General features: G+C 31.7%; 1 protein-coding gene across 1 annotated transcript in view; it reads left to right on the forward strand.

The window, feature by feature from the left end:
* fyb1b (FYN binding protein 1 b) overlaps positions 1-24,498 on the forward strand; it is a 71,229-nt gene that overhangs the window by 27,900 nt on the left and 18,831 nt on the right. The window contains 11 exon segments of the mRNA XM_072914180.1: positions 5,395-5,518; positions 5,592-5,674; positions 5,749-5,771; positions 5,839-5,894; positions 14,232-14,337; positions 14,410-14,569; positions 19,914-20,066; positions 20,185-20,260; positions 20,328-20,414; positions 20,659-20,699; positions 23,413-23,479. Of these exon segments, the coding sequence (XP_072770281.1) occupies positions 5,395-5,518; positions 5,592-5,674; positions 5,749-5,771; positions 5,839-5,894; positions 14,232-14,337; positions 14,410-14,569; positions 19,914-20,066; positions 20,185-20,260; positions 20,328-20,414; positions 20,659-20,699; positions 23,413-23,479 (976 nt within the window).

Raw genomic sequence — 24,498 nt, forward strand, 5'->3', positions numbered from 1 at the left:
ATGATAATGTCCAGAAAAATTTGCTTTATATTACTATAGAGTCCTTTTAACGAATGAGTTTGATGGTTTATCACAAACCTTAAATGAAAGAAGTCCTTTGTTCTCCTGCACCATGCATGCGCTTTGGCCTTGCTTCGTGTTTGGTGCGCAATCCTGTCGGCTGTATTTCACAGCACGACATACTGTTAAAAGTGTTTATACTATTTATGCTTTCAAGTCCAAGTTGAAGAAATCTTGTTAAATGTTGACAGCATAACTACCAAAATACAGAAGTATGTCCTTAATATTTTTGCAGTGCTATTTCTGTTGAAAAGTTCAAATGATTACATTAGAGATGTGATGTGCCACTTTTCAAGTGTCTGATGGCTTCAATTAATTTGCATTAATTTTTCATATTTTGAATTCTTTTGAAAGGCTTACAAAAAAACTACATTTGAATTGCAATTCCATGCTATTGACAGGACTATTAATTTTAATGAACTTAGCTTACCATGTTTACAGTATGATAATTGTGATAGAAATGTGAATTTTAGGCACAGAATATTTTTGACAATTGAACAAGGCAGTAGATTATACAAGCTTGGACAGAAAGTTAATAATGACACCAATTTTTGTTTTAATGGAATTGTTTAGTACTGTTTTACCATTTGTTTACTGTAAAAAGTGTTTATACTTTCAATGAACAAATTGAAGTCTTGTGAAAGGTTGACAGGATAACTGGCATTAACTGTCAAAATAATTTCAAACTATTGAAGTTAGCTTACAGAATAAACATGTCAATCAACCCATATGATTTTTGCTGTAATATTTTTGTTTTGAAAAGTCACTGTGACTGATAGAAAAGTGATGGTTTTAGCAACATTTTAACCTGTCTGAATGCAATCAATCATTTTGCGTCGGGGGGCGAAGCCTGAACCCCCCACCAGGACTTTGTCCTGGCCCTACCGGGGTCTGCGGCCCCTGGACCCTGGCTACTAGGTTTTTCTGATTTCAAAAGTTGGCAGGTATGCATTACCCATATGTCACCCAAATGTGTGGAGGCAAATAACCTTTATAAATCTAGAAAACAATGAGATTTCTAGCCCTAACATGAGGTGCATCACCATACCTGCCAACTACTCCGGTTTTCCCGTAATTAGTACGGTTTTCATCAACCTATTCTGGGTTACGGTTGCAGTGATAAAAAATATGGTTTTTCATTAATTAAAAAAAAATTATTTTTTAAAAAGTTTTATTCACGAAATCGCGTAACAACAATGACAATCGACACTGCTTCCCGTAACTTCCTATCGAGCCATTCCGAATGCCATGCGCGAGGCTATTTATAGCACCGCTGCCAAGCACGAGGCACCAGTTGCCATTGTTTCCAAACGAGCGAACGATCATGGAATCAGCCGGAGAAAAATCGCAAACGAGTCTTAAACCGAAAAGAAAACTGCAGTCATTCCGTGAAGAATATTCAAAAGCCCATCCGGGAATAATTATCCGTTCCAAAAAGGGTGAAAACTACGCGAATTGCACCTTGTGCAGACAAGATTTTTCGATCGGACACGGAGGAATTAGCGATGTAAAAGACCACGTTGGGACAAACAAACACAAGTCTAATGCCGTTGCTAGCGATACAAGTGGAAAACTTTCAACGTTTTTCGTCGCCCAAACAGATTCTTTGGATGTGATAAATGCCGAAGTTTTATTTACGGAGGCAATAATTGAGCATGGATTTCCAATCGCACTGGCTGATCACATGGGACAGTTATTTCGGAAAATGTTTCCCGACTCGAAAATCGCAAAAAAATATGGATGTGGTCGAACCAAAACATCAAACATTATATTATATTATATTAACATATGATACTGTTACATCCCTAGCGTACAAGTACTAATAAATATGATACTGTTACATCCCTAGCGTATAAGTACTAATAAATATGATACTGTTACATCCCTAGCGTATAAGTACTAATAAATATGATACTGTTACATCCCTAGCGTATAAGTACTAATAAATATGATACTGTTACATCCCTAGCGTACAAGTACTAATAAATATGATACTGTTACATCCCTAGCGTATAAGTACTAATAAATATGATACTGTTACATCCCTAGCTTATAAGTACTAATAAATATGATACTGTTACATCCCTAGCATATAAGTACTAATAAATATGATACTGTTACATCCCTAGCGTATAAGTACTAATAAATATGATACTGTTACATCCCTAGCGTATAAGTACTAATAAATATGATACTATTACATCCCTAGCGTATAAGTACTAATAAATATGATACTATTACATCCCTAGCGTATAAGTACTAATAAATATGATACTGTTACATCCCTAGCGTATACCGGTAAGTACTAATAAATATGATACTGTTACATCCCTAGCTTATAAGTACTAATAAATATGATACTGTTACATCCCTAGCATATAAGTACTAATAAATATGATACTGTTACATCCCTAGCTTATAAGTACTAATAAATATGATACTGTTACATCCCTAGCATATAAGTACTAATAAATATGATACTGTTACATCCTTAGCGTATAAGTACTAATAAATATGATACTGTTACATCCCTAACTTATAAGTACTAATAAATATGATACTGTTACATCCCTAGCGTATAAGTACCGGTACTAATAAATATGATACTGTTACATCCCTAGCTTATAAGTACTAATAAATATGATACTGTTACATCCCTAGCGTATAAGTACAAATAAATATGATACCGTTACATCCCTAGTTTATTAGTACTAATAAATATGATGCTGTTACATCCCTAGTGTATAAGTACTAATAAATATGATACTGTTACATCCCGAGCTTATAAGTACTAATGAATATGATACTGTTACATCCCTAACGTATAAGTACTAATAAATATGATACTGTTACATCCCTAGCATATAAGTACTAATAAATATGATACTGTTACATCCCTAGCATATAAGTACTAATAAATATGATACTGTTACATCCCTAGCTTATAAGTACTAATAAATATGATACTGTTACATCCCTAGCATATAAGTACTAATAAATATGATACTGTTACATCCCTAGCATATAAGTACTAATAAATATGATACTGTTACATCCCTAGCATATAAGTACTAATAAATATGATACTGTTACATCCCTAGCTTATAAGTACTAATAAATATGATACTGTTACATCCCTAGCATATAAGTACTAATAAATATGATACTGTTACATCCCTAGCTTATAAGTACTAATAAATATGATACTGTTACATCCCTAGCATATAAGTACTAATAAATATGATACTGTTACATCCCTAGCGTATAAGTACTAATAAATATGATACTGTTACATCCCTAACTTATAAGTACTAATAAATATGATACTGTTACATCCCTAGCGTATAAGTACCGGTACTAATAAATATGATACTGTTACATCCCTAGCTTATAAGTACTAATAAATATGATACTGTTACATCCCTAGCGTATAAGTACAAATAAATATGATACTGTTACATCCCTAGTTTATAAGTACTAATAAATATGATGCTGTTACATCCCTAGTGTATAAGTACTAATAAATATGATACTGTTACATCCCGAGCTTATAAGTACTAATGAATATGATACTGTTACATCCCTAACGTATAAGTACTAATAAATATGATACTGTTACATCCCTAGCATATAAGTACTAATAAATATGATACTGTTACATCCCTAGCATATAAGTACTAATAAATATGATACTGTTACATCCCTAGCTTATAAGTACTAATAAATATGATACTGTTACATCCCTAGCATATAAGTACTAATAAATATGATACTGTTACATCCCTAGCATATAAGTACTAATAAATATGATACTGTTACATCCCTAGCATATAAGTACTAATAAATATGATACTGTTACATCCCCAGCTTATAAGTACTAATAAATATGATACTGTTACATCCCTAGCATATAAGTACTAATAAATATGATACTGTTACATCCCTAGCTTATAAGTACTAATAAATATGATACTGTTACATCCCTAGCATATAAGTACTAATAAATATGATACTGTTACATCCCTAGCGTATAAGTACTAATAAATATGATACTGTTACATCCCTAACTTATAAGTACTAATAAATATGATACTGTTACATCCCTAGCGTATAAGTACCGGTACTAATAAATATGATACTGTTACATCCCTAGCTTATAAGTACTAATAAATATGATACTGTTACATCCCTAGCGTATAAGTACAAATAAATATGATACTGTTACATCCCTAGTTTATAAGTACTAATAAATATGATGCTGTTACATCCCTAGTGTATAAGTACTAATAAATATGATACTGTTACATCCCTAGTGTATAAGTACTAATAAATATGATACTGTTACATCCCTCGCTTATAAGTACTAATAAATATGATACTGTTACATCCCTAGCGTATAAGTACTAATAAATATGATACTGTTACATCCCTAGCTTATAAGTACTAATAAATATGATACTGTTACATCCCTAGCGTATAAGTACTAATAAATATGATACTGTTACATCCCTAGCATATAAGTACTAATAAATATGATACTGTTACATCCCTAGCGTATAAGTACAAATAAATATGATACTGTTACATCCCTAGCGTACAAGTACTAATAAATATGATACTGTTACATCCCTAGCGTACAAGTACTAATAAATATGATACTATTACATCCCTAGCGTATAAGTACTAATAAATATGATACTGTTACATCCCTAGCGTATAAGTACTAATAAATATGATACAGTTACATCCCTAGCGTACAAGTACTAATAAATATGATACTGTTACATCCCTAGCTTATAAGTACTAATAAATATGATACTGTTACATCCCTAGCGTATAAGTACAAATAAATATGATACTGTTACATCCCTAGTTTATAAGTACTAATAAATATGATGCTGTTACATCCCTAGTGTATAGGTACTAATAAATATGATACTGTTACATCCCGAGCTTATAAGTACTAATGAATATGATACTGTTACATCCCTAGCGTACAAGTACTAATAAATATGATACTGTTACATCCCTAGCGTATAAGTACTAATAAATATGATACTGTTACATCCCTAGCTTATAAGTACTAATAAATATGATACTGTTACATCCCTAGCGTACAAGTACTAATAAATATGATACTGTTACATCCCTAGCTTATAAGTACTAATAAATATGATACTGTTACATCCCTCGCTTATAAGTACTAATAAATATGATACTGTTACATCCCTAGCGTATAAGTACTAATAAATATGATACTGTTACATTCATAATGCGTGACAAGCTATTTAAGTGACTATTTTTTTTATCTCAACAATGTCTTGTCTCTGGCAGGAAGTGGTACTTTCGACAGAAGCGTGCCCCCGACGACTTTGGCTCCTGGTAACCATAGCAACCACACCGCCCAGCCGCCTCAAAGTGCACTCCCAAGTCTGCCGCCGCGACCCTTCGGGAGCACGTAAAGGGTCACACACACGTGCGGCGATGAGAGCTAGGCCGATGTTACAAAAAGGTGTGCTTCCATGTTGCAGCATGCACCAAGAAGAGTCCTACGACCACATCGAGGACGTCAGGAAGAAGTCTCCGCCTCCTCCTCCTCTACCGCCGTCCACAGGTCGCCTCTCGTCAAATATTTACAACCATTCCCGGGACTCTTGTCATTTTTTTTGTCTTTGTGCTCCCGTCTAGCTCATCCAAGTCAGAGGGCCAAGGTGACGCTGTTAGCACAGTAGTTAGCGACACTGAACACTCAATTCATTCTGTTTTTTTATGGCCCAGGAGGAAGAAGACGAGGGCAGCAGCGACGATATGTACGAGCCTCTCGATGAACCGTGGTGAGCAAATAGTCATGTTCAGAGGTGGGACCAAGTCATTGTTTTGCAAGTCACAAGTAAGTCTCAAGTCTTTGCCCTCAAGTCCGAGTCAAGTCCCGAGTCAAGACAGGCAAGCCCCGAGTCAAGTCCAAAGTCAAGACTGGAAAGTCTCAAGTCAAGTCCTAAGTCCTGCATTTTGAGTTTCGAGTCCTTTCAAGTCCTTTTAACCACAGACTAATATATTAACACAGATTGTGTATGCTTTTCAAACGCTGTATTTATTTATTAAAACAAGTGCATTTTAAATTGCAGGAAAGAAAATTGCGCTGACATTGCACTTTATAATAGCACTATTAACCAGTCATTTTAAACATTAACTCATTCCTTTACAGAACAAACACATGGAAAAATAAAGTGCAAATGTACTTATTTGTACAAAAGTGTTGACATTGAAAAAACATGACATATACGTGAACATAACAAAAAAGTTGTACTTTTTATATGTCAGGGCCCTATGCTGCATTGCATTTGCAAAAGACCAAATTAGCCAAGAGTCTGTCAGTCATTTGTGCACGATGGGGGCGTAGTATGATGCCACCATGGCTGAAAACTCGCTCCACTGGAGCACTGGAGGCAGGCACTGCCAAGACTCTCATGGCCACTCGGAACAGTGAAGGAAGAGTCTTCATGTTCAATGCCCAGAACAAAAGGGGGAGAGAGTTGTTTTGGGTTGGTGCACTACTTGTAAGTGTATCTTGTGTTTTTTATGTTGATTTAATTAAAAAAAGAAAAAAGAAAAATTATTTCTTGTGCGGCCCGATACCAATCGATTCCCTGACCAGTACCGGGCCGCGGCCCGGTGGTTGGGGACCACTGAGGTAAACAACCAACAGTATGTCAGAAAGCTAGCTAAAACGGTACACATATTCATAATATAGTATACATTTTAACTGACCTTTATTTTACTATTTTTGTCTTTTTTTTAGGTGGCTAAAATACGCGGTGCTGCTGACCGCCGTCTAACGTTACGTGTGATATATTGACTAACGTAACCCTGCTTAAAAAAAATCACTGAACAAAAAGTATGAATAAGGTAGTGAACTGCAACAGATTCCCGTGTTTGCAATAACGTTATAACGTTAGCAGTGAGTTTACAGCCTCACTGATTTAACTACACAGCAAATAAAAGTCACGTTACTTAGCCAATAAACGTTATCTTACATTCAAAACTTACCGTTCTTTGTGCAACTTCAAATGCCGGACGAAGTTGGAAGTTGTTGCCTCTCCATCAGTCATTTTCGAACCGCATGTGTTGCATACTGCAAACCGTTTTGTGTTGACCACCTCGTAATTTTTATACCCAAACAAAATTATTTTAGGCATCATTTTTTGTTCACTGGCGTGTGGTTTGGACATGTCTTCTTCGTTGGTTGTCCTGCAATTTGATTGGATGAATGCTGTGTGATGAAGACAAAGTAGATCTAATTTGATTGGCTGTTGTACTGAGAGCACACCAGCTGACACACGCAACGCTGATAGACAAGTACACAATGAAAAATACGGAGCGCTCCCGAATAACTTTTTCATCTTTGGGTTTTGGGGAAAGTAGCAAGTCATGTCAAGTCATGTCAATTCAAAAGGCTCAAGTCCAAGTGAAGTCACAAGTCATTGATGTTAAAGTCTAAGTCCAGTTGCAAGTCTTTTTACATTTTGTCAAGTCGAGTCTAAAGTCATCAAATTCATGACTCGAGTCTGACTCGAGTCCAAGTCATGTGACTCGAGTCCACACCTCTGCTAATGTTTACGTTACATGCTAATGTTGTTTTCATTTGAAACGAGCCGATCTTTCAAAAGCACTTTTCAGCCTAAAATAAGAAGTTCAGGAAAAAAATGTATGAATTTACATTTTAAAGTATTTTATTATTGCTATTATTAGTAGTAAGCTCTGAGATGGGTTTATGATTTGTAGCAATATGTATTTTTTCAATAATGTCAGAAAAAAGTATGCCAGCCTGATTGACTATGAATTACTTGGTAAAGAAAGATTATATTACATAAATTACATTTTAAGTAGTATTTTGTATCATTATTATTATTAATATAATTATTTTTACTAAACTCTAACATGGGTCTATGATTGGCAGCAATATTTATTTTTTCAATAATGTCAGAAAAACAAAATACATCGACCTGATATCTGAATTTCTTGAAAATAAAAAAAGATTTCCATAAATTTTAAGTAATATTTTTTAATCACTATTATTATTATTATTATTATTATTATTAATATAATTATTTTTTACTGAACACTAACATGGTCAATGATTGGCAGTAATATTTATTTTTTCAATAATGTAAAAAAAAGTACATCGACCTAATATCTGAATTACCGTATTTTTCGGATTGTAAGTCGCAGTTTTTTTCATAGTTTGGCCGGGCTCCAGTGCGACTTATATATGTTTTTTTCCTTTTTTATTATGCATTTTCGGCAGGTGCGACTTATACTCCAGTGCGACTTATACTCCGAAAAATACGGTACTTGGAAAGAAAACAGTTTTCAATAAATTACATTTTAATCATCATTATTATTATTATTAGCATCCATCCATTTTCTACCGCTTGTTTCTTTCGGGGTATTATTAATATAATTATTTTTACTGAACACTAACATGGCTCAATGATTGGCAGTAATATTTATTTTTTTCAATAATGTTAAAAAAAAGTACATCGACCTCATATATGAATTACTTGAAAAAAAAAAGATTTCCATAATATACATTTTAAGTAGTATTTTGTATCGTTATTATTATTACTATTAATATAATTATTTTTACTAAACACTAACATGGGTCAATGATTGACAGTAATATTCATTTTTTCAATAATGTAAAAAAAAAAAGTACATCGACCTGATATATGAATTACTTGAAAAATAAAAAGATTTCCATAAATTACATAAATAGTATTTTTTATCATCATTATTATTATTATCCATCCATCCATTTTCTACCGCTTGTCCCTTTCGGGGTATTATTAATATGATTATTTTTACTGAACACTAACATGGATCAATGATTGGCAGTAATATTTATTCTTTCAATAATGTCAGAAAAAATATATATCGACCTGATATATGAATTACTCTGGGGAAAAAAAAGAAAAAAAGATTTCCATAAAATAAATTTTAAGTAGTATTTTTTAATCACTATTATAATTGTTATTAATATAATTATTTTTACTGAACACTAACATGGTCAATGATTGGCAGTAATATATATTTTTCCTATAATGTAAAAAAAAAGTACATCGACCTGATATATGAATTACTTTAAAAAAAATAAAAAAAATATTTCCATAAAATACATTTCAAGTAGTATTTTTTAATCACTATTATTATTATTATTATTATTATTATTATTATTATTATTATTATTATTATTATTAATATAATTATTTTTACTGAACACTAACATGGGTAAATGATTGGCAGTAATATACATTTCAATAATGTAAAAAAAAATATTTCCATAAATTACATTTTAAATAGTATTTTTTAACATTATTATTAATATCCATCCATCCATTTTTCTACCACTTGTCCTTTTTGGGGTATTATTAATATAATTATTTTTACTAAACTCTAACATGGTCAATGATTGACAGTAATATTTATTTTTTCAATAATTTTAGAAAAAAAATATCGACCTGATATATGAATTACTCTGGAAAAAAAAGATTTTTTTTTCTCCATAAAATACATTTTAATTAGTATTTGTTAATCACTATTATTATTATTATTCATATAATTGTTTTTACTGAACACTAACGTGGGTCAATGATTGGCAGTAGTATAAATGTTTTCAATAATGTAAAAAAAAGTACATCGACCTGATGAATGAATTTCTTGAAAATAAAAAAAGATTTCCATAAAATACATTTTAAGTAGTATTTTGTAATCACTATTATTATTATTATTATTATTATTAATATAATTATTTTTACTGAACACTAACATGGTCAATGATTGGCAGTAATATAAATGTTTTCTATAATGTAAAAAAAAGTACATCAACTTAATATATGAATTACTTAAAAAAAAAAATATATATATTTCCATAAAATACATTTCAAGTAGTATTTTTTAATCACTATTATTATAATTACTATTATTAATATATTTATTTTTACTGAACACTAACATGGGTAAATAATTGGCAGTAATATACATTTAAATAATGTAAAAAAAAGATTTCCATAAATAAATAAATAGTATTTGTTATTATTATTATTATCCATCCATCCTTTTTTCTACCACTTGTCCCTTTCGGGGTATTATTAATATAATAATTTTTACTGAACACTAACATGGAGCAATGATTGGCAGTAATATTAGTTTTTTCAATAATGTCAGAAAAAATATATATCGACCTGATATATGAATTACTCTGGGGGAAAAAAAAGAAAAAAAGATTTCCATAAAATACATTTTAAGTAGTATTTTTTAATCACTATTATTATTGTTATTAATATAATTATTTTTACTAAACACTAACATGGTCAATGATTGGCAGTAATATACATTTTTTCTATAATGTAAAAAAAAGTACATCGACCTGATATATGAATTACTTAAAAAATAGAAATAAAAGATTTACATAAAATACATTTCAAGTAGTATTTTTTAATCACTATTATTATTATTATTATTATTATTATTAATATAATTATTTTTACTGAACACTAACATGGGTAAATGATTGGCAGTAATATACATTTAAATAATGTAAAAAAAAGATTTCCATAAATACAATTTTAAATAGTAATTGTTATCATTATTATTATTATCCATCCATCCTTTTTTCTACCACTTGTCCCTTTTGGGGTATTATTAATATAATTATTTTTACTGAACACTAACATGGAGCAATGATTGGCAGTAATATTTGTTTTTTCAATAATGTCAGAAAAAAAATATATCGACCTGATATATGAATTACTCTGGGGAAAAAAAAGAAAAAAAGATTTCCATAAAATAAATTTTAAGTAGTATTTTTTAATCACTATTATAATTGTTATTAATATAATTATTTTTACTGAACACTAACATGGTCAATGATTGGCAGTAATATACATTTTTTCTATAATGTAAAAAAAAAAGTACATCGACCTGATATATGAATTACTTAAAAAATAGAAATAAAAGATTTACATAAAATACATTTCAAGTAGTATTTTTTAATCACTATTATTATTATTATTATTATTATTATTGTTATTATTAATATAATAATTATTTTTACTGAACACTAACATGGGTAAATGATTGGCAGTAATATACATTTCAATAATGTAAAAAAAAAGATTTCCATAAATTACATTTTAAATAGTATTTTTTAATCATTATTATTAATATCCATCCATCCTTTTTACTACCACTTGTCCCTTTTGGGGTATTATTAATATAATTATTTTTACTAAACTCTAACATGGTCAATGATTGACAGTAATATTTATTTTTTCAATAATGTCAGAAAAACAAAATATCGACCTGATATATGAATTACTCTGGGGAAAAAAAGAATATTTTTTTCTCCATAAAATACATTTTAATTAGTATTTTTTAATCACTATTATTATTATTATTCATATAATTGTTTTTACTGAACACTAACATGGGTCAATGATTGGCAGTAATATAAATGTTTTCAATAATGTAAAAAAAAGTACATCGACCTGATAAATGAATTTCTTGAAAATAAAAAAAGATTTCCATAAAATACATTTTAAGTAGTATTTTGTAATCACTATCATTATTATTATTAATATAATTATTTTTTACTGAACACTAACGTGGTCAATGATTGGCAGTAATATACATTTTTTCTATAATGTAAAAAAAAGTACATCAACCTAATATATGAATTACTTAAAAAAAATAAAATAATATTTCCATAAAATACATTTCAAGTAGTATTTTTTAATCACTATTATTATAATTATTATTATTAATATAATTTTTTTTACTGAACACTAACATGGGCAAATAATTGGCAGTAATATACATTTAAATAATGTAAAAAAAAGATTTCCATAAATACAATTTTAAATAGTAATTGTTATCATTATTATTATTATCCATCCATCCTTTTTTCTACCACTTGTCCCTTTTGGGGTATTATTAATATAATTATTTTTACTGAACACTAACATGGAGCAATGATTGGCAGTAATATTTGTTTTTTCAATAATGTCAGAAAAAAAATATATCGACCTGATATATGAATTACTCTGGGGAAAAAAAAGAAAAAAAGATTTCCATAAAATACATTTTAAGTAGTATTTTTTAATCACTATTATAATTGTTATTAATATAATTATTTTTACTGAACACTAACATGGTCAATGATTGGCAGTAATATACATTTTTTCTATAATGTAAAAAAAAAGTACATCGACCTGATATATGAATTACTTAAAAAATAGAAATAAAAGATTTACATAAAATACATTTCAAGTAGTATTTTTTAATCACTATTATTATTATTATTATTATTAATATAATAATTATTTTTACTGAACACTAACATGGGTAAATGATTGGCAGTAATATACATTTCAATAATGTAAAAAAAAAGATTTCCATAAATTACATTTTAAATAGTATTTTTTTATCATTATTATTAATATCCATCCATCCTTTTTACTACCACTTGTCCCTTTTGGGGTATTATTAATATAATTATTTTTACTAAACTCTAACATGGTCAATGATTGACAGTAATATTTATTTTTTCAATAATTTTAGAAAAAAAAATATCGACCTGATATATGAATTACTCTGGGGGGAAAAAAAGAATTTTTTTTTCTCCATAAAATACATTTTAATTAGTATTTGTTAATCACTATTATTATTATTATTCATATAATTGTTTTTACTGAACACTAACATGGGTCAATGATTGGCAGTAATATAAATGTTTTCAATAATGTAAAAAAAAGTACATCGACCTGATAAATGAATTTCTTGAAAATAAAAAAAGATTTCCATAAAATACATTTTAAGTAGTATTTTGTAATCACTATTATTATTATTATTAATATAATTATTTTTTACTGAACACTAACATGGTTAATGATTGGCAGTAATATACATTTTTTCTATAATGTAAAAAAAGGACATCAACCTAATATATGAATTACTTTAAAAAAAAAGAAAAATATTTCCATAAAATTCATTTCAAGTAGTATTTTTTAATCACTATTATTATAATTATTATTATGAATATAATTATTTTTACTGAACACTAACATGGGTAAATAATTGGCAGTAATACACATTTAAATAATGTAAAAAAAAAAGAATTCCATAAATACAATTTTAAATAGTATTTGTTATCATTATTATTATTATCCATCCATCCTTTTTTCTACCACTTGTCTCTTTCAGGGTATTATTAATATAATTATTTTTACTGAACACTAACATGGATCAGTGATTGGCAGTAATATTTATTTTTTCAATAATGTCAGAAAAAAAAAATATCGACCTGATATATGAATTACTCTGGGGGAAAAAAAAGATTTCCATAAAATAAATTTTAAGTAGTATTTTTTAATCACTATTATTATTGTTATTAATATAATTATTTTTACTGAACACTAACGTGGTCAATGATTGGCAGTAATATACATTTTTTCTATAATGTAAAAAAAAGTACATCAACTTAATATATGAATTATTTAAAAAAAAAAAAAAATATTTCCATAAAATACATTTCAAGTAGTATTTTTTAATCACTATTATTATAATTACTATTATTAATATAATTATTTTTACTGAACACTAACATGGGTAAATAATTGGCAGTAATATACATTTAAATAATGTAAAAAAAAGATTTCCATAAATACAATTTTAAATAGTATTTGTTATCATTATTATTATTATTATTATCCATCCATCCATTTTTCTACCACTTGTCCCTTTTGGGGTATTATTAATATAATTATTTTTACTAAACTCTAACATGGTCAATGATTGGCAGTAATATTTATTTTTTCAATAATGTCAAAAAAAAAAAGGGCATCGACCTGATATATGAATTACTTGAAAAAAAAAAGAAAAAATATTTCCATAAAATACATTTTAAGTAGTATTTTTTTAATCATTTTTTGTATTAATATAATTATTATTATTAAACTCCGAGATGGGTCAATGATTGGCAGTAATATTGATTTTCGTGCACTGTCGGGTGAAAATGTTTGAATCTTTTTTTAAATGTATTCAGCTACTTTTTGCATAAATGAATGACCATTAGTATACGTAGCACTGGCCACCATCTTGTTTGCTGTCAGCAGGGAAGAAGAGGAGAAGAAGAAAGAGGAGAGAAGACAACTGGAGGCGGAGAAGAAGGAGCAGAAATGTCGAGAGAAGAAGGAACAAGAAGCCAGGAAGAAATTCAAGGTGAGGAAAAGTTGAAATGTTGCGTTGATGAAAGGTGACGCCATGGTTGTCTTCTACATGGACGTGTGTCAGCTGGTGGGCCCCTTGGAGGCGCTCCATCAAGGCAGGGCCTGTGCGGACTGCAGGGGCAGTAAGACGGAACTGGCACTGAAGCGAGGAGACGCCTTGGACGTCATCAGAGTCCAAGGCAACCCTGAGGGCAAGTGGCTGGGACGCAAACAGGATGGAAGCAGTGAGTTTGTCTTCAGTACTGACTGTTGATTCATCACAGCGTGCTAACAAGTCATTTTTTAACAAGACGTCTTTAATTTGCCCCGTGAAAAAGGCATATTGCATTCAATTGAAATGTGTTATGGTTGGAGGGAGTTGACGGCACAGACACAAGGGGGAAGTAAAGCTCTATGTATTTATTATATATAAATTATATATATATATATATATATATATATATATATATATATATATATATATATATATATATATATATATATATATATATATATATAATCAAACAATAATATACAAAAATTAAAGCTGCAAGCAGCGTTGTTCGGGCCCGCGTATTTGGCAGGTGCTAGTCCTAAGTGTCCCAATACTTTTGTCTACTTTTAGTCTGAAGTGTCCCAAGACTTTTATGTAGTGTACCTACCTTGTCTGCATTGTGTGGGCACGTTGGTGCTTCCTGCTTTTAAGCAGCCATCTTAAAAAAACAGCAGTGCAGCAGCATCAGCGCAGCGGGTCTTTGAAGGGTCATAAAATCAAAACCGGAGCAGTTATAAAAAAAGCGCTTCTGTTGTTGTAATCACAAGGGTTCAATCTCTCTCCTGTGTTAGTTTGAAGGCGAAACGACAAAGAGGAGTTCGTTTTTGAAGGAAGGTGACCGGTTTTGACAAAAATTTTGTTTTGAAGGGGGAATAGCAAACTTCCTGTTGATTTTTGCTGGGGGTTGTCAATTTATGAAAGGTAGGTCTAAGTAAGACCTACATAGAGGTTTTTGTTTCATCTCTCTCCGACCTTCCCAGTGGGAGTTACAGGCAGTTTAGTCAGATTTTTCATCCGAGGAGCAGTTTTTTGTGCGTTTTATAAAAAAATTGCTGTAGAGCACAATTTTTAGACTTGGGGTTAGGTTTTTTCATTAGATCACAGTTTTAGACAGTCCTGATGTGTGTGTTCAGTTTGGTGAGTTTTGAAGCATGTTAAGGGGGTCAAATTACAGCTCAAAGAGGCAAAAGTGACTGTTTTTAGTACTTTTTTGTCTTGAAGGGGGAATTGCCAACTTCCTGTTGATTTTAGCCCGACAATGTACCATTATGAAAGTTAGGTCTGAGTCAGACCTACATAGAGGATTTTGTTTCATGTCTTTCCGACCTTCCTAGTGGGAGTTACAGGCAGTCTAGTTTTTTTTTTCCCTAGGGAGCGCTAGAGCGCAATTTTGATTTTTGCGTTTCAGTTTTTTTATGAAAAGACAATTTTCGCAGGTCCTGATGGGTGGGTCAAATATGGTGAGTTTTGAAGCATGTTAAGTGGGTCAAATTAGTGCTCAAAGAGGCAGCGGAAGAATAATAAAGAACAATGGGCCATTGCGGGCCCTAATAAAGAATAAAACGAACGAATAACAATAGGTCCTTATGTCCCATTGCATAAGGACTCCCTGTGGGAGTCCTTTTGCAATGGGCCATTGCGGGCCCTAATAAAGAATAAAACGAACGAATAACAATAGGTCCTTATGTCCCATTGCATAAGGACTCCCTGTGGGAGTCCTTTTGCAATGGGCCATTGCGGGCCCTAAATATACAAAATCAACTAGAGAATGGAGTGTGACAAAACCCAAAGGGTGTATGGTGCAAGACTATGTGTAGGAATTAATTGCTGAGTGTGACTCGTCAGACCACAGAACACTTTTCCACTTTGCATCAGAGTCCATCTTAGATGAGCTCGGGCCCAGCGAAGCGTTTCTGGGTGTTGTTGATAAATGGCTTTGGCTTTGCATAGTAGAGTTTTAACCTGCACTTACAGATGTAGCGACCGACTGTAGTTACTGACAGTGGTTTTCTGAAGTGTTCCTGAGCCCATGTGGCGATATCCTTTACACACTGATGTGGTATTTGATGCAGTACCGCCTGAGGGATCCAAGGTGTGTAATATCATGGCTCGCGTGCAGTGATTTCTCCACATTCTCTGAACCTTTTGATGATATTACGGAGCGTAGATGGTGAAATCCCTCAATTCCTTGTTGAGAAATGTTGTTCTTAAACAATTTGCTCAGGCTTTTGTTGACAAAGTGGTGACCCTCGCCCCCGTCCTTGTTTGTGAATGACTGAGCATTTCATGGAAGCTGCTTTTATACCCAATCATGGCACCCACCTGTTCCCAATTAGCCTGTTCACCTGTGGGATGTTCCAAAATAAGTCTTGGATGCGCATTCCTCAACTTTCTCAGTCTTTTTTGCCACTTGTGCCAGCTTTTTTGAAACATGTCGCAGGCATCAAATTCCAAATGAGCTAATATTTGCAAAAAAATAACAACGTTTACTAGTTTGAACAGGAAATATCTTGTCTTTGCAGTCTATTCAATTGAATATAAGTTGAAAATGATTTGTTGTATTCTTTTTTTATTGACCATTTGCATAACTTCACTGCTTTTGGCTTTTGTACATATATACATATAGTTACTTTTACTTTACATGCTTTCGGCCCTCGAACACATTTTTTAGCCCCCTATTCAAAAAGTTTGGACACCCCTGGTCTAGTTAAACAGCATTAACGCGTCAATGGGAACTTCCTGTTCAGTGCAAAGTAAGCTTCAAAATAAAAGCGATACATGGTTCCATCATGGAGGTATGCTAACTTTGTGCAATGTTTGGATATAAAGGGGGGGTGCAAGGAAAGTGTGACATGATCCTAGAAACAGTCGTGATGTATAAAGTGTGTATAATTAGGGCCCGCATGGCCCATTGTATAAGGACTCCCAAAGGGAGTCCTTATGCAATGGGACATAAGGACCTATTGAATTTGTAAGGTTTTATTCTTTATTAGGGCCCGCAATGGCCCATTGCAAAAGGACTCCCACAGGGAGTCCTTATTCAATGGGACATAAGGACCTATTGTTATTCGTTCGTTTTATTATTCTTTATTCTTCCGCCGCCACAACAAACTGTAATTTGACCCACTTAACATGCTTCAAAACTCACCATATTTGACCCACACATCAGGACCTGCGAAAATTACCTTTCTTTAAAAAAACCGAACCCCAAAACTCAAAATTGCGCTCTAGCGCCCCCTAGGAAAAAAAAAATAGACTGCCTATATCTCCCACTAGGAAGGTCGGAGAGACATGAAACAAAAACCTGTATGTAGGTCTGACTTAGACCTAGTTTTCATAATTGTATATCATCGGGCAGAAATCAACAAGAAGTTGGCAATTCCCCCTTCAAGACAAAAAAGTACTAAAAACAGTCACTTTTGCCTCTTTGAGCTGTAATTTGACCCCCTTAACATGCTTCAAAACTCACCAAACTGAACACACACATCAGGACTGGATAAATCTGTGATCTAATGAAAAAACCTAACCCCAAATCTAAACATTGTGCTCTACAGCAATTTTTTTATAAAACGCACAAAAAACTGCTCCTTGGATGAAAAATCTTACACAACTGCCTGTAACTCCCACTGGGAAGGTCGGAGAGACATGAAACAAAAACCTCTATGTAGGTCTCACTTAGACCTACATTTCATTAATTGACAACCCCCAGCAAAAATCTACAGGAAGTTTGCTATTCCCCCTTCAACACAACATTTTTGTAGAAAACGGTCACCTTCCTTCAAAAACGAACTCCTCTGAGCGCGTTTGTCGTTTCGCCTTCAAAATAACACAGGAGAGAGATTGAACCCTTGTGAATACAACAACAGAAGCGCTTTTTTTAATAACTGCTCCGGTTTTGATTTTATGACCCTTCAAAGACCCGCTGCACTGATGCTCCTGCGGTGCTGTTTTTTTAAGATGGCTGCTCAAAAGCAGGAAGCACCAACGTGCCCACACAATGCAGACAAGGTAGGTACACTAGACAAAAGTCTTGGGACACTTCAGAATAAAAGTAGACAAAAGTATTGGGACACTTAGGACTAGCACCTGCCAAATACGCGGGCCCGAACAACGCTGCTTGCAGCTTTAATTATTATTATTATTCTTCCGCAACTTTGCGCTGTAATTTGACCCCCTTAACATACTTCAAAACTCACCAAATTTAACACACACATCAGTAATATACGGCAAAACTTTTTATCAAAAAACCAAACCTCAAAACTCAAAATTGCGCTCTAGCGCCCCCTACGAAAAAAAACAACTAGACTGCCCGTAACTCCCACTAGGAAGGTCGGAGAGACATGAAACAAAAACCTTTATGTAGGTCTGACTTAGACCTAGATTTCATAATAGTACACTCTTGGGCTAAAATCAACAGGAAGTTGGCAATTACCCCTTCAAGACAAAAAAGTACTAAAAACAGTCACTTTTGCCTCTTTGAGCTGTAATTTGACCCCCTTAACATGCTTCAAAACTCACCAAACTGAACACAGACATCAGGCTAAGCTAAAATTGCGATCTCATGAAAAAACCAAACCCCAAATCTCAAAATTGTGCTCTACCACAATTTTTGAATAAAACGCAGAAAAAACTGCTCCTCAGAAGAAAAAAAATGTCAAAACTGCCTGTAACTCCCACTGGGAAAGTTGGAGAGACATGAAACAAAAACCTCTATGTAGGTCTTACTTACACCTACATTTCATAGATTGACAACCCTCAGCAAAAATCAACAGGAAGTTTGCAATTCCCCCTTCAAAACCATTTTTTTTTTATAAACCGGTCACTTCTCTTCAAACATTATCTCCTATATATCCTTATATCGCGTTTGTCGTTTCAGCTTCAAACTAACACAGGAGAGAGATTGAACCCTTCCAAATAAAAGTTATCGAAATAATTTTTCTAACTGCTCCGGTTTTGATTTTATGAGCCTTCAAAGAACCGCTGCGCTGATGCTGCTGCGCTGCTGTTTTCTCAAGATGGCTGCTTAAAAGCAGGAAGCACCAGCGTGGCCACACAATGCAGACAAGGTAGGTACACTAGACAAAAGTCTTGGGACAATTCGGACTAAAAGTAGACAAAAGTATTGGGACACTTAGGACTACCACTGGACAAAAGTATTGGGACACTTAGGACTACCACTAGACAAAAGTATTGGGACAATTCGGACTAAAAGTAGACAAAAGTATTGGGACACTTAGGACTACCACTGGACAAAAGTATTGGGACACTTACTACTACCACTGAACAAAAGCATTGGGCAACTGGACAAAAGTATTGGGACACTTACACTGGACAAAAGTATTGGGACACTTGGGACTAAAACTTGACAAAAGTATTGGGACACTTAGTACTAGCACCTGCCAAATACGCGGGCCCGACCAACGCTGCTTGCAGCTTTAATTGTTATTGTTGTTGTTATTGTTGTGATGAATAAAGTGTGGATTATTGTTTTTGTCATTGTTGTGGTGTATAAAATGTGGATTCTTGTGTGACAGTCGGCTACGTGAAGACCACGTCGGTGGAGATCGACTTCAACTCCCTGAAGAGCCATCAAGCCCAGCAGGTGTCCAAGTTTGACGTCTACGACGACGTGGACGTGGCCTCGTCGGACAGCAGGTGACAAGGAGCACTCGTTGCAAGTCTTGGGTGTTCTGTATAATAACCGGATTCTTCCTGTCTTCTCTCCACAGCGGCGGAGGTACACAAATTCAACTTCTGATGTCAATATTTCGACATCACGTTCTTAAGGGCGTCTGTTTCCCGCAGTTGTCCTACCGCCGCCGCCCCCGGACGAGGACTGGGAAATATACAACGATGTCATAGATCCAGACTTGGATGTCAGGTGGGTGATAACCAAATATGTCGCCAAGAAGAATTGTGTTTTTTTTACGAATGCTGGGCTCTTTAAGTCCCCTCCAGTCCAGGTTCACCGTCAGCAAGCCTCACGTTCTCCTCAAGTTGTTTGACAGAAACCGACGTCCCGCCAGGGCTAAAGTGTAAAAATACTCTCAGCACTAATCCGCCAGAGATCATCAAGGAAATGTCCTCTCTTTTGCATGCATGATCCCACTCTAATATTCTGCATAATCAACATTTTATTTTGTCTGCACTCACTAACTTCCTGACGCCTGTTTGAAATCCAGACACTTTAATTTGACCTGACGATAATGAACTAATAATAATTCATATTTATGGAAGAAAATGTAGCATATTTTAATCATCTTTCTCCCAATGTGACAGATTGCCTCCACCCAGCCAGTTCACAGCAGAAGACAATTCAGGTATTTTTTTTTATATAATATAAAAAACAAAAGGTTGTAAAAATAAAAGGGGATGAATATAGAGATCTTTTTTTATGTAATGAAAAACATAAAAAGATGGTTGACCTATTGTGTTATTTAATCTGAGAAAAACATGTTTGTTATTTAATGAAAAAATAAATAAAAGGTCGGTTCTCCATTTTTTCAGTTAATAAACTAGGTTTTAATTTAGGTTTTCTATTATTACATTTTTTATTTATTTTAGTTTTAACTGATACATTTTGATACATTTTTTTTTTTAAATATTAAAATAGATAATTCTGACACTTTTTAAACTTTAATAAAAAATATATATATATATTTAATCAAACAATATAAAAGTCTAGTTCATGTATTTTTGTTGTTGTCTAATAACAGATATAAAGTGTTACTTCAGGTTATTTTTCATTTTAATAAAAGAGATAAAGGATTGTTTGAAAAACTAGTAATATATACATATTATAAAAAATATATAGATATATTTAAGAAAAAATTATCGTAATTTTAAGTTTTTATTGAATAAAAGTAAAAGTTTTTTTTTTTCCATTTTTATTAATTAATGATAGTTTTTTTTTTATTAAAACATAATTCGGATCCTTTTAGAAAAGGTAATATGTAGTTTTAAATGTTTTAAATTTTGTTATTTGATCAAATTAGTTAACAGGCTAGTTCAGTTTTTTCCCCCCTCATTTAATAAAGACAAAAAAATTGTTGAATTAAATGTAATTTCAATTCATAATTGTGTTTTATTTTTAATTTACAAAGTAAACTAAATATTTAAGTGTATTGATACTTAATAATTAAAAATATATGTCAAATGACAATTCCAGTATGAGACATTTAATTGACTGTAATAAAAGGGATAAATCACCTATTGTGTTATTTAATAAGAGAAAAAAATGTGAATTTTGTTATTTAATGAAAATAAATAAAAGGTTGGTTCTGCTATTTTTTTTTTTTTTTAAATACATTTTAATTCAGGTTAATTAATCAATTTTAATAAATAATTTCTGACACTTTGTAAATTTGAATGAAAATAATAAAATTATTATTTTTTAATCAAACAAAGTAAAAGGCAAGTTAAGGTATTTTTGTTGTCGTCTAATAACTGATATAATGCTTTACTCCAGGTTATTTTTCATTTTAATGAAGACAATAAAAGAAAACATATTAGGTTTTAAAATTTTATTTAAGAAAAATTAATCGTGATATGTTTTTATTTCATTAAAATAAATAGCTGATTATCGTAAAATAAAAAAAATCATTTTATATAAGAAGTAAGTGTTTTTTAAATGTTATTTAATATCGATAGTTTCATTTCTTACAATATTTAAACAGATACAGTAGTTCTGATATTTGAATTGTTTTCTGTTTATTTTGAAATTGTAAAATGTTGTTTTTTAATCAAACTAAAAGGCGAGTTCAGTTTTTTTTTTTTGGTCATTTATTAAAGACAAGTAGGGATAGTTTGAATAAATTAAATCACAATTTGTAGTTCTGCATTTTAATTTACAAAGTAAATGAATAATTGAAGTGTATTGTTACACTTTTGTTAATAAAATATGTATCAAATGACAGTTTCAGTATTAGACATGTAATTGACTATAATAAAAAGGATAATTCAACTATTGTGTTATTTAATTCCAGAAAAACACATTTTTTGTGTATTTTGTTCCTTAATAAAAATAAATAAAAGGCTGGTTCTGCTATTTTTATTTATTTATTAAAAAAAATTTTTTTTAGTTCAGGTTAATTTATTCATCATTTTGATAAAGACGATAAAAAGATGGTTTGAAAAACTAATAATCTGGTATTTTCTAAGTTTAATGGGGGAAAAAGGATGTTTAACGTATTTTAAAAATTTTAAGTTTTTATCCAATAAAACAAAATCTGGTATTTGTTTTTAATTTTGATAAATATCGATGATTATATTTTTTAATGAGTAAAACATAAGGGAATAAGCGGTAGAAAATGGATGGATGGATGGATATTTCAAATTTAGAATTTTGTGAAAATGGAAAAAAATAATTGTAATTCATGAAAATTGAATTGTAATTTTTATTCCATTAAAATTAAAGTCTGGTTCTGGTCTTTATTTTTTAATTTAATGAAATAAATACACTTTTTTTTTTTTCATTTTTATTAAATAAGGATGGTTCCATTTTTTTAAATTCTAAAACAGATCATTTGGAAAATTAAGAATGTTATAAAATTTAAGGTTTTTTTAATCTATATTTTAAAATGTTTTAATAAACCAAATGTAAGGCAAGTTCAGTGATTTTTTAGTCATTTAATAAAGTAAATAAATAAAATAAAAACATTGTTTAATTCAATGGCATTTAATTACAACTCACAAATATGTTTTATTTTAATTTACAAAGTGAATTGTTATTTAATAATGAAAAAAAAATCAAATGACATTTACAGTAATAATCGACTACTGTTTTTTTTTTTTTATTCCACAGAAAACAAGACATGTTTTTAAATCTAAAAAAAAAAGTTAAATCATAATTAATTGATTTTATTTAATTAAAAATCTATATTATACTATACTTAAAGAATATGCATTTAATTCACAAAAATAATAATAAGATAATTCAAATATTTTAGGTTTACAGTAATGAAAGAATAATTAGTATATCTATATTTTTGATTTAATATTTCTCAAAAAAAAAAAAATGTTTTGATCTCACAGGTGCAATTGACGAGATCTACTGTGACGTTGACGCCCAAAACCAGCCGCCGCCTCCGCCCATCAGCAGGTACCAAACCCAAGAATAGTTCTCTTGTGGACAAGTTCAAATACAAAGCCCAAAAGCAGTGAAGTTGTCAGGTTGTGTAAATGGTAAATAAAAAGAGAATACAACAAATCCTTTTCAACTTAGACTGCAAAGACAAGATCCTTAACATTCCAACTGGAAAACCTTGTTATTTTTTGCAAATATTAGCTCATTTGGAATGTGATGCCTGCAACATGTTTCAAAAAATATTTTATATTTGGAACATCCCACAGGTGAACAGGCTAATTGGGAACAGGTGGGTGCCATGATTGGGTATAAAAGCAGCTTCCATGAAATGCTCACTCATTCACAAACAAAGACGGGGCGAGGGTCACCACTTTGTCAACAAATGCCTGAGCAAATTGTCGAACAGTTTAAGAACAACATTTCTCAAAGAGCAATTGCAAGGAATTTAGGGATTTCACCATCCACGCTCCGTAATATCAAAAGGTTCAGAGAATCTGGAGAAATCCCTGCAGGTAAGCCATGATATTACGCACCTTGGATCCCTCAGGCTGTACTGCATCAACAAGCGACATCGGTGTGTAAAGGATATCACCACATGGGCTCAGGAACACTTCAGAAAACCACTGTCAGTAACTACAGTTGGTCGCTACATCTGTAAGTGCAAGTTAAAACTCTACAATGCAAAGCCAAAGCCATTTATCAACAACACCCAGAAACGCCGTTGGCTTCTCTGGGCCCGAGCTCATCTAAGATGGACTGGTGCAAAGTGGAAAAGTGTTCTGTGGTCTGACGAGTCCACATTTCAAATTGTTTTTGGAAACTGTGGACCAAAGAGGAATAGAACCATCCGGACTGTTCTAGGGTGAAAGTGTAAAAGGCAGCATGTGTGATGGTATGGGGGTGTATTAGTGGCCAAGGCATGGGTAACTTACACATCTGTGAAGGCACCATTAATGCTGAAAGGTGTCAGGTTCAAACACTGATGACATCTATTAAACAAGACAAGAAGCAAAGAATCAAACAGAGACAGAATT

This window comes from Nerophis lumbriciformis, linkage group LG11 (assembly GCF_033978685.3).
Source record: "Nerophis lumbriciformis linkage group LG11, RoL_Nlum_v2.1, whole genome shotgun sequence".
NCBI classification, from domain to species: domain Eukaryota; kingdom Metazoa; phylum Chordata; class Actinopteri; order Syngnathiformes; family Syngnathidae; genus Nerophis; species Nerophis lumbriciformis.